Genomic DNA, 12,162 nt, shown 5'->3' with positions numbered 1-12,162 from the left:
GATGACGAACTCCTGCAGCTTTTGTCTCTTTGGGAAAGTTCTTATCTCTCCTTATCCCTGAAGGACAGCCTTGCTATATAGAATTATTGGTTGGCAGAATTCTTGTTTTCTTTTAGCACTTTGAATACATCATCTCAATTTCTTTTGGCCTGCAAGGTTTCTACTGAGAAATACACTGATACTCTTATAGGGGTTCCCTTGAATGTTTTTTTCTCTTTGTTTTTCTCTTGCTGCTTGCAAAATTTTCTTTTTGTCTTCGATTTTTAAAAATTTGATTATAGTGTGTCTTGGTGGCAATCTCATTATATTTAATATATGTGGGGGTGCTTTGAGCTTCATGGATCTGCATGTTAATCTTCCTATCCAAATTTTGAAAGTGTTCAGCTGCCTTTCTTTAAATAAGATTTCTTCCCCTATTTCCTTCTTTCTCTGCTTCTTCTGAAACACCAATAAGGTGTATATTGGTTTACTTAATGATGACCTATAATTTCTGTAGGCTATCTTCACTTTTTCACTCTTTTTTTCTGTTGACTCCGGTTGGGTAATTTTGAATGAACAGACTTTGAGCTCTCTGATTCTTCTGCTTGGTTGAGTCTACTGTTGAATGTCTTCATTAAATTTTTCAGTTTAATTATGATGTTTCTTAGCTCTAGAATTTCTGTTTGGTTCTTTTTTATGATTTCTATCTCTTTATTGAACTTCTCATTCTGTTCTTGTACTCTTTTTCTTATTTTGTTTAGTTGTCTATCTGTGTTCTCTTGTAGCTCACTTAGTTTCAAGATGATTATTATTTTATTTTATTATACTTTATGTTCTAGGGTACATGTGCACAACGTGCAGGTTTGTTACATATGTGTACATGTGCCATGTTGGTGTGCTTCACCCATTAACTCATCCTTTACATTTGGTATATCTCCTAATGCTATCCCTCCTCCACCCCACAACAGGCCCAGTGTGTGATGTTCCCCTTCCTCTGTCCAGGTGTTCTCATTGTTCAATTCCCACCTATGAGTGAGAACATGCAGTGTTTGGTTTTCCGATCTTGCGAAAGTTTGCTGAGAATGATGGTTTCCAGCTGCATCCATGTCCCTACAAAGGACACGAACTCATCCTTTTTTATGGCTGCATAGTATTCCATGCTGTATATGTGCCACAATTTCTTAATCCCGTCAGTCATTGATGGACATTCGGGTTGGTTTAAGTCTTTGCTATTGTGAATAGTGCCGCAATAAACATACCTGTGCATGTGTCTTTATAGCAGCATGATTTATAATCCTTTGGGCTATCAATCCCAGTAATGGGATGGCTGGGTCAAATGGTATTTCTAGTTCTAGATCCTTGAGGAATCGCCACACTGTTTTCCACAATGGTTGAACTAGTATACAGTCCCACCAAGAGTGTAAAAGTGTTCCTATTTCTCTACATCCTCTCCAGCACCTGTTGTTTCTTGACTTTTTAATGATTGCCATTCTAACTGGCATGAGATGGTATCTCATTGTGGTTTTGATTTGCATTTCTCTGATGGCTAATGATGATGAGCAATTTTTCATGTCTGTTGGTTGCATAAATGTCTTCTTTTGAGAAGTGTCTGTTCATATCCTTTCCCCACTTTTTGATGGAGTTGTTTGTTTATTTCTTGTAAATTTGTTTGAGTTCTTTGTAGATTCTGGATATTAGCCCTTTGTCAGATGAGTAGATTGCAAAAATTTTCTCCCATTCTGGAGGTTACCTGTTCACTCTGATGGTAGTTTCTTTTGCTGTGCAGAAGCTCTTTAGTTTAATGAGATCCCATTTGTCAATTTTGGCTTTTGTTGCCATTGCTTTTGGTGTTTTAAACATGAAGTCCTTACCCATGCCTATGTCCTGAATGGTATTGCCTAGGTTTTCTTCCAGTGTTTTTATGGTTTTAGGGTTAACATTTAAGTCTTTAATCCATCTTGAATTAATTTTTGTATAAGGTGTAAGGAAGGGATCCAGTTTCAGCTTTCTACATATGGCTACCCAGTTTTCCCAGCACCATTTATTAAATAGGAAATCCTTTCCCCATTTCTTGTTTTTGTCAGGTTTGTCAAAGATCAGTTGGTTGTAGATGTGTGGTATTGTTTCTGAGTCCTCTGTTCTGTTCCCTTTGTCTATATCTCTGTTTTGGTACCCGTACCATGCTGTTTTGGTTAGGGTAGCCTTGTAGTACAGTTTGAAGTCAGGTAACATGATGCCTCCAGCTTTGTCCTTTTGACTTAGGGGTTTCTTGGTAATGTGGACTCTTTTTTGGTTCCATATGAAGTTTAAAGTAGTTTTTTCCCAATTCTGTGAAGAAAGTCATTGGTAGCTTAATGGGGATAGCATTGAATCTATAAATTACCTTGGGCAGTATGGCCATTTCACAATACTGATTCTTCCTATGCATGAGCATGGTATGTTCTTCTATTTGTTTGTGTCCTCTTTTATTTCATTGAGCAGTGGTTTGTAGTTCTCCTTGAAGAGGTCCTTCACATCTCCTGTAAGTTGGGTTCCTAGGTATTTTATTCTCTTTGAAGCAATTGTGACTGGGAGTTCACTCATGATTTGGCTCTCTGTCTGTTATTGGTACTTCAAGATGATTATTTTGAATTTTTTATTAGTCGGTTTTTAATTAGCATCAGTTACTTGTGCTTTATTTGTTCCTTTGGTGGTATCATGTTTCCTTGATTATTTGTGATCCTTGTGAACATGCCCTAGTTTCTGCACATTTGAAAAAGTGGGTACCTCTTCTAGTCTTTATAGATTGGCTTTGGCAGGGAAAGCCTTTACCAGTTGGCTGGTCCAAAGATTCTCAGTGGACTATCTGGCTGGGCTCATGCGTGGACTTATGCTAGAGTTCTTGGGTAGACTTGCTTGGTGCCTGGGTCAGCAAGTGGATAGGCCTTGTGTCTGGGTCTATGGGGTCAGCCTGGTGCTGGGGTCCATTGGGATGGGCCTGGAGCCTGTGTCAATAGGGACTGGACTTGAATTCTGGATCCATGACAGCCAACCTGATTCCAGGGGTGGGTGTGTGGGGTTAGGCCTTGAGCCTGAGTCTGCAGGAGCCACCCTGGTGCTGAAATGAGCCTGGTGCCTGGGTACATTGGGATAGATCTGGGACTTGGGCCCATGAAGCCTGGGCCTCCTATGTTGAACCCAGTGCTGGGGTCTCCTATGGTGGGCCTGTACTCTGGAATTGCTGGAGCTGGCCTAGATTCTGCTACCTGGGGTTGCAGGGACTGATCTGGAGCTGGGGTGCATTAGAGCCTGGGTTCACAGGGCCCAGTCTGGAGCCTGGAACTGGCAATGCTAACCTGGTGCCTGGGGTTATGTGGGGTGGCCTGGAGCTGGTTGCATAGGGGCCAGCCTAGCGCTGGGGTGGACTTGGAGGCTGGGTCTGTGGGTATCGCTCTAGAGGCCAGGTCCATGGGCACTGGCGTCAGGGACCATAGAGCTGGTTTGGAGCTGCGGCAGGCCTAAAGGCTAGGTCCATGTGTTCTAGCCTGCAGTCTGGGGATTTTCTGGGTGTCCTGGCACTGGTGCCAGTCTGGAGCCTTGGGTGGGCCTGGAGCCTGAATTTGCTAGGGCCAGTTTAGGGCCTGGGGTTGTTGGGGTTGGCCTGGTGTTTAGGTGGGCCTGGAAGCTTGTTCTGTGGGTGCCAGCCTGGTGCCGATGTTCATTGGCCTGGACTTGGTGCTGGGGTCTGTGGCAAAGTTGGGTGCTTACTTCACTCCTTTCGGCCAGTGAAGAGAGTATCTATCTCTCTACTTACTGTGCTACCTAGTCTTGTGGGAAGAGTGATAGAAGTAACGTGAAGTTGTCCTTCCTACCCTTCTCAATGAGACTTTTCTTATTTCTCTAATACATTCAAATGCTATACTCTCTCATCTGAAATCGTTAACTCTTGTGAAGATATTTTTGTGCATGGATAGTTGTTAAAATGGATGTTTCTACAAGGACAAGCACTGGAAAGTCCTATTTTGTCATCTTGCTGACATCACTCTTGTATATATCTATACATCATACAATTAGACCACCTTTGTAAATGTATGACACATATATGTATGTATGTATATCTGTGTGTACATGTGTATTTGTATTCTATTTGCTAATCTGATCATTTCATCCAACTAGTATATTATGAACTTCATTCCAAAATAAAGTATTCTTCTTCAAATATTTTTTAATGATTGCATAATATTTCATTGTATAGATGCACCAAAATTTAGCTAATCAATTTTGTTATTTTTCCATATTTATTATTTTATCATTATAAAAAGGCTTCTAAGAACTTCTTATCTATTTGAGCATAACCTTGATTACTTCCTTAGGGTCTAGCTCTAGATGTGAAATAGCAGAATCAAATATTATGTTAAATTTTATATTCCTTATTATTATTCTTTGAAGATGACAAAGGAAGCTGATCTCCTGTCTTTTACATGACAGAGGTTAGATATTGTGGTTGCTTATGAAGAAAAGGAAGGAAGTGGCCTCTTATGTGCAAGTCTTAGCTTTCTTCCTAGTGTCTCTTGTATTCTATCATACCAACCGGAGCTGTGTAATTAATTAGTTATTCAGCGCTAATCTGCAGCACATTAACACATGTAGAAAATTTAGAAGTTCTGCCAAAATAGATTTTTATATGCATAAATGTAACATGAATAACATTTCAGGTTTCATGACCCCTTTTGTATAAATGAATATTATCCAAATTCAAGACTAGGATGAAAATCTAGACTTATTTTTCAGCAATGTTAGCCAATAATTCTTAAACAGTTGTGCTTTTGGAATTATCCATAACCGTGGAAAGAGGACTTTGGGGGTAAAAATTTTAGTTTGCCTTTCCCATATGCATGAATTTTTTTTTTTTTTTTTTTTTTTTTACATTATAATGAATTTTCTTTATTTTTTTGAATCACTCTTTTTTTTTTTTATTATACTTTAAGTTCTAGGGTACATGTGCATAACGTGCAGGTTTGTTACATATGTATACTTATGCCATGTTGGTGTGCTGCACCCATCAACTCATCAGCACCCATCAATTCATCATTTATATCATGTATAACTCCCCAATGCAATCCCTCCCTCCTCCCCCCTCCCCCCTCCCCATGATAGACCCCAGTGTGTGATGTTCCCCTTCCCGAGTCCAAGTGATCTCATTGTTCAGTTCCCACCTATGAGTGAGAACATGCGGTGTTTGGTTTTCTCTTCTTGTGATAGTTTGCTAAGAATGATGGTTTCCAGCTGCATCCATGTCCCTACAAAGGACGCAAACTCATCCTTTTTTATGGCTGCATAGTATTCCATGGTGTATATGTGCCACATTTTCTTAATCCAGTCTGTCACAGATGGACATTTGGGTTGATTCCAAGTCTTTGCTATTGTGAATAGTGCTGCAATAAACATACGTGTACATGTGTCTTTGTAGTAGACTAATTTATAATCCTTTGGGTATATACCCAGTAGTGGGATGGCTGGGTCATATGGTACATCTAGTTCTAGATCCTTGAGGAATGGCCATACTGTTTTCCATAATGGTTGAACTAGTTTACAGTCCCACCAACAGTGTAAAAGAGTTCCTATTTCTCCACATCCTCTCCAACACCTGTTGTTTCCTGACTTCTTAATGATTGCCATTCTAACTGGTGTGAGATGGTATCTCATTGTGGTTTTGATTTGCATTTCTCTGATGGCGAGTGATGATGAGCATTTTTTCATGTGTCTGTTGGCTGTATGAATATCTTCTTTTGAGAAATGTCTGTTCATATCCTTTCCCCACTTTTTGATGGGGTTGTTTGTTTTTTTCTCGTATATTTGTTTGAGTTCTTTGTAGATTCTGGATATTAGCCCTTTGTCAGATGAGTAGGTTGCAAAAATTTTCTCCCATTCTGTAGGTTGCCTGTTCACTCTGATGGTAGTTTCTTTTGCTGTGCAAAAGCTCTTTAGTTTAATTAGATCCCATTTGTCAATTATGGCTTTTGCTGCCGTTGCTTTTGGTGTTTTAGACATGAAGTCCTTGCCCATGCCTATGTCCTGAATGGTACTACCTAGATTTTCTTCTAGGGTTTTTATGGTATTAGGTCTAACATTTAAGTCTCTAATCCATCTTGAATTAATCTTCGTATAAGGGGTAAGGAAAGGATCCAGTTTCAGCTTTCTACTTATGGCTAGCCAATTTTCCCAGCACCATTTATTAAATAGGGAATCCTTTCCCCATTTCTTGTTTCTCTCAGGTTTGTCAAAGATCAGATGGCTGTAGATGTGTGGTATTATTTCTGAGTACTCTGTTCTGTTCCATTGGTCTATATCTCTGTTTTGGTACCAGTACCATGCTGTTTTGGTTACTGTAGCCTTGTAGTATAGTTTGAAGTCAGGTAGCGTGACGACTCCAGCTTTGTCCTTTTGACTTAGGATTGTCTTGGCAATGCGGGCTCTTTTTTGGTTCCATATGAACTTTAAAGCAGTTTTTTCCAATTCTGTGAAGAAAGTCATTGGTAGTTTGATGGGGATGGCATTGAATCTATAAATAACCTTGGGGAGTATGGCCATTTTCACGATATTGATTCTTCCTATCCATGAGCATGGTATGTTCTTCCATTTGTTTGTGTCCTCTTTGATTTCACTGAGCAGTGGTTTGTAGTTCTCCTTGAAGAGGTCCTTTACATCCCTTGTAAGCTGGATTCCTAGGTATTTGATTCTCTTTGAAGCAATTGTGAATGGAAGTTCATTCCTGATTTGGCTCTCTGCTTGTCTGTTACTGGTGTATAAGAATGCTTGTGATTTTTGCACATTAATTTTGTATCCTGAGACTTTGCTGAAGTTGCTTATCAGCTTAAGGAGATTTTGGGCTGAGACGATGGGGTTTTCTAAATATACAATCATGTCATCTGCAAAGAGGGACAATTTGACTTCTTCTTTTCCTAACTGGATACCCTTGATTTCTTTCTCTTGCCTGATTGCCCTAGCCAGAACTTCCAACACTATGTTGAATAGGAGTGGTGAGAGAGGGCATCCCTGTCTTGTGCCAGTTTTCAAAGGGAATTTTTCCAGTTTTTGCCCATTCAGTATGATATTAGCTGTGGGTTTGTCATAAATAGCTCTTATTATTTTGAGGTACGTTCCATCAATACCGAATTTATTGAGCGTTTTTAGCATGAAGGGCTGTTGAATTTTGTCAAAAGCCTTTTCTGCATCTATTGAGACAATCGTGTGGTTCTTGTCTTTGGTTCTGTTTATATGCTGGATTACGTTTATTGATTTGCGAATGTTGAACCAGCCTTGCATCCCAGGGATGAAGCCCACTTGATCATGGTGGATAAGCTTTTTGATGTGCTGCTGAATCCGGTTTGCCAGTATTTTATTGAGGATTTTTGCATCAATGTTCATCAGGGATATTGGTCTAAAATTCTCTTTTTTTGTTGTGTCTCTGCCAGGCTTTGGTATCAGGATGATGTTGGCCTCATAAAATGAGTTAGGGAGGATTCCCTCTTTTTCTATTGATTGGAATAGTTTCAGAAGGAATGGTACCAGCTCCTCCTTGTACCTCTGGTAGAATTCAGCTGTGAATCCATCTGGTCCTGGACTTTTTTTGGTGGGTAGGCTATTAATTGTTGCCTCAATTTCAGAGCCTGCTATTGGTCTATTCAGGGATTCAACTTCTTCCTGGTTTAGCCTTGGGAGAGTGTAAGTGTCCAGGAAATTATCCATTTCTTCTAGATTTTCTAGTTGATTTGCGTAGAGGCGTTTATAGTATTCTCTGATGGTAGTTTGTATTTCTGTGGGGTCAGTGGTGATATCCCCTTTATCATTTTTTATTGCATCTATTTGATTCCTCTCTCTTTTTTTCTTTATTAGCCTTGCTAGCGGTCTGTCAATTTTGTTGATCTTTTCAAAAAACCAACTCCTGGATTCATTGATTTTTTGGAGGGATTTTTGTGTCTCTATCTCCTTCAGTTCTGCTCTGATGTTAGTTATTTCTTGCCTTCTGCTAGCTTTTGAATGTGATTGCTCTTGCCTCTCTAGTTCTTTTAATTGTGATGTTAGAGTGTCAATTTTAGATCTTTCCTGCTTTCTCTTGTGGGCATTTAGTGCTATAAATTTCCCTCTACACACTGCTTTAAATGTGTCCCAGAGATTCTGGTATGTTGTATCTTTGTTCTCATTGGTTTCAAAGAACATCTTTATTTCCGCTTTCATTTCGTTATGTACCCAGTAGTCATTCAGGAGCAGGTTGTTCAGTTTCCATGTAGTTGAGCGGTTTTGATTGAGTTTCTTAGTCCTGAGTTCTAGTTTGATTGCACTGTGGTCTGAGAGACAGTTTGTTATAATTTCTGTTCTTTCACATTTGCTGAGGAGTACTTTACTTCCAATTATGTGGTCAATTTTGGAATAAGTGCGATGTGGTGCTGAGAAGAATGTATATTCTGTTGATTTGGGGTGGAGAGTTCTATAGATGTCTATTAGGTCCGCTTGGTGCAGAGATGAGTTCAATTCCTGGATATCCTTGTTAACTTTCTGTCTCGTTGATCTGTCTAATGTTGACAGCGGAGTGTTGAACTCCCCCATTATTATTGTATGGGAGTCTAAGTCTCTTTGTAAGTCTCTAAGGACTTGCTTTATGAATCTGGGTGCTCCTGTATTGGGTGCATATATATTTAGGAGAGTTAGCTCTTCCTGTTGAATTGATCCCTTTACCATTATGTAATGGCCTTCTTTGTCTCTTTTGATCTTTGATGGTTTAAAGTCTGTTTTATCAGAGACTAGGATTGCAACCCCTGCTTTTTTTTGTTCTCCATTTGCTTGGTAGATCTTCCTCCATCCCTTTATTTTGAGCCTATGTATGTCTCTGCATGTGAGATGGGTCTCCTGAATACAGCAGACTGATGGGTCTTGACTCTTTATCCAGTTTGCCAGTCTGTGTCTTTTAATTGGAGCATTTAGTCCATTAACATTTAAGGTTAATATTGTTATGTGTGAACTTGATCCTGCCATTATGATATTAACTGGTTATTTTGCTCGTTAGTTGATGCAGTTTCTTCCTAGCCTCGATGGTCTTTACATTTTGCCAAGTTTTTGCGATGGCTGGTACCGGTTGTTCCTTTCCATGTTTAGGGCTTCCTTCAGGGTCTCTTGTAAGGCAGGCCTGGTGGTGACAAAATCTCTAAGCATTTGCTTATCTGTAAAGGATTTTATTTCTCCTTCACTTATGAAACTTAGTTTGGCTGGATATGAAATTCTGGGTTTAAAATTCTTTTCTTGAAGAACGTTGAATATTGGCCCCCACTCTCTTCTGGCTTGTAGAGTTTCTGCCGAGAGATCTGCTGTTAGTCTGATGGGCTTCCCTTTGTGGGTGACCCGACCTTTCTCTCTGGCTGCCCTTAAGATTTTTTCCTTCATTTCAACTTTGGTGAATCTGGCAATGATGTGTCTTGGAGTTGCTCTTCTGGAGGAGTATCTTTGTGGCGTTCTCTGTATTTCCTGAATTTGAATGTTGGCCTGCCCTACTAGGTTGGGGAAGTTCTCCTGGATGATATCCTGAAGAGTGTTTTCCAACTTGGTTCCATTTTCCCCCTCACTTTCAGGCACCCCAATCAGACGTAGATTTGGTCTTTTTACGTAATCCCATACTTCTTGCAGGCTTTGCTCATTTCTTTTTCTTCTTTTTTCCTTTGGTTTCTCTTCTCGCTTCATTTCATTCATTTGATCTTCAATCGCTGATACTCTTTCTTCCAGTTGATCGAGTCGGTTACTGAAGCTTGTGCATTTGTCACGTATTTCTCGTGTCATGGTTTTCATCTCTGTCATTTCGTTTATGATCTTCTCTGCATTAATGAGTCTAGCTGTCAATTCTTCCACTCTTTTTTCAAGATTTTTAGTTTCTTTGCGCTGGGTACGTAATTCCTCCTTTAGCTCTGAGAAGTTTGATGGACTGAAGCCTTCTTCTCTCCTCTCGTCCAAGTCATTCTCTGACCAGCTTTGATCCGTTGCTGGTGATGGGCTGCGCTCCTTTGCAGGGGGAGATGCGCTCTTATTTTTTGAATTTCCAGCTTTTCTGCCCTGCTTCTTCCCCATCTTTGTGGTTTTATCTGTCTCTGGTCTTTGATGGTGGTGACGAACTGATGGGGTTTTGGTATAGGTGTCCTTCCTGTTTGATAGTTTTCCTTCTGACAGTCAGAAGGACTCTCTGTTGGTCTGTTGGAGATTGCTTGAGGTCCACTCCAGACCCTGTTTGCCTGGGTATCAGCAGCAGACGTTGCCGAAGATAGAATATTGCTGAACAGCGAGTGTACCTGTCTGATTCTTCCTTTGGAAGTGTCCTCTCAGGGGTGTACTCCACCCTGTGAGGTGTGGGGTGTCAGACTGCCCCTAGTGGGGGATTTCTCCCAGCTAGGCTACTCAGGGGTCAGGGACACACCTGAGCAGGCAGTCTGTCCGTTCTCAGATCTCAACCTCCGCGTTGGGAGATCCGCGGCTCTCCCCAAAGCTGTCAGACAGAGTCGTTCGCGTCTGCACCGGCTCCCGCTACTTCCCCTGTTGGTCTTCAGCTGTGCGCTGTCCCCAGAGGTGGAGACTACAGAGACAGGCAGGCTTCCTTGAGCTGCTGTGAGCTCCACCCAGTTCGAGCTTCCCAGCGGCTTTGTTTACCTACTTAAGCCTCAGCAATGGCGGGCGCCCCTCCCCCAGCCTCGCTGCTGCCTTGCGGATAGATCGCAGCAGACTGCTGTGTTAGCAGTGAGGGAGGCTTCGTGGGCGTGGGACCCTCCCGGCCAGGTGTGGGATATATTCTCCTGGAATGCCTGTATGCTTACAGCACAGTATTGGGGTGGGAGTTACCCGATTTTCCAGGTGTTGTGTGTCTCAGTTCCCCTGGCTAGGAAAACGGATCCCCTTCCCCCTTGCGCTTCCAGGTGAGGCGATGCCTCGCCCTGCTTCAGCTCTCGCTGGTCAGGCTGCAGCAGCTGACCAGCACCGATTGTCCGGCACTCCCTAGTGAGATGACCCCAGTACCTCAGTTGAAAATGCAGAAATCACCGGTCTTCTGTGTCGCTCGCGCTGGGAGTTGGAGACTGGAGTTGTTCCTATTCGGCCATCTTCGAATTTTTGTTTTATTTATTCATTTACTATTTTATTTTATGGTTCAAATTTTGCATAAGAACAAACCTTTCTGAATGGTTTTTACATGTCAATGAATTTTTATTTATTTTTTTAATTTTTAGATTTGGATCCTACAAAGAAGGACACAATTATGAAAACAACCATCATTTTCATATGAATACTCCTAAATACTTTTTATGAAACATTTAAAACAAGAAGCTATTGGCTGGGCAAATCTAAGAAAAAAGTATGTACGGTAAAAAGAAGAGGTTAATGAAAGTGGGAAAGTACACATGAACAACTTCAACTTAAAAACAAACATGATATCTATACAGTGGGAAATTACCTCAATTTATAAACCATGTTGCTTAATAAAAACATTCCTCCAAATTGTTTTCCCAAATTTTGATAAAAAATAGAATGTAGGGTCATATAAGAAAATTTCACCATGGTGTTAAAATAATTTAAAACGTCTTATCTTTTATTTATTTATTTATTTATTTTTATTATACTTTAAGTTCTAGGGTACAGGTGCATAACGTGCAGGTTTGTCACATATGTATACTTGTGCCATATTGGTGTGCTGCACCCATCAACTTGTCAGCACCCATCCATTCATCATTTATATCAGGTATAAGCCCCAATGCAATCCCTCCCCCCTCCCCCCTCCCCATGATAGGCCCCAGTGTGTGATGTTCCCCTTCCCGAGTCCAAGTGATCTCATTGTTCAGTTCCCACCTATGAGTGAGAACATGTGGTGTTTGGTTATCTGTTCTTGTGATAGTTTGCTAAGAATGATGGTTTCCAGCTACATCCATGTCCCTACAAAGGACGCAAACTCGTCCTTTTTTATGGCTGCATAGTATTCCATGGTGTATATGTGCCACAATCTCTTAATCCAGTCTGTCACAGATGGACATTTGGGTTGATTCCAAGTCTTTGCTATTGTGAATAGTGCCGCAATAAACATACGTGTGCATGTGTCTTTGTAGTAGAATAATTTATAATCCTTTGGGTATATACCCAGTAGTGGGATGGCTGGGTCATATGGTACATCTAGTTGTAGGT

The 12,162-nt window shown here is 40.8% G+C and overlaps 1 protein-coding gene across 1 annotated transcript in view; it reads left to right on the top strand.

Annotated features, from left to right (window-relative positions):
• The window catches only part of CWH43 (cell wall biogenesis 43 C-terminal homolog), a 118,830-nt gene extending 107,350 nt beyond the window's left edge, over positions 1–11,480 (top strand). Inside the window, exon 16 of the mRNA XM_030917603.1 lies at positions 11,217–11,480. Within this exon, the coding sequence (XP_030773463.1) occupies positions 11,217–11,295 (79 nt within the window). The 3' untranslated portion in view covers positions 11,296–11,480. The remainder of the gene's footprint in view (positions 1–11,216) is intronic.
• Positions 11,481–12,162: the final 682 nt, after the last annotated feature.

Source organism: Rhinopithecus roxellana, chromosome 2 (assembly GCF_007565055.1).
Source record: "Rhinopithecus roxellana isolate Shanxi Qingling chromosome 2, ASM756505v1, whole genome shotgun sequence".
Classification (NCBI taxonomy): domain Eukaryota; kingdom Metazoa; phylum Chordata; class Mammalia; order Primates; family Cercopithecidae; genus Rhinopithecus; species Rhinopithecus roxellana.
Note: the sequence above shows the minus strand (reverse complement) of the source record. Positions and strands in the feature narration are given on the sequence as shown.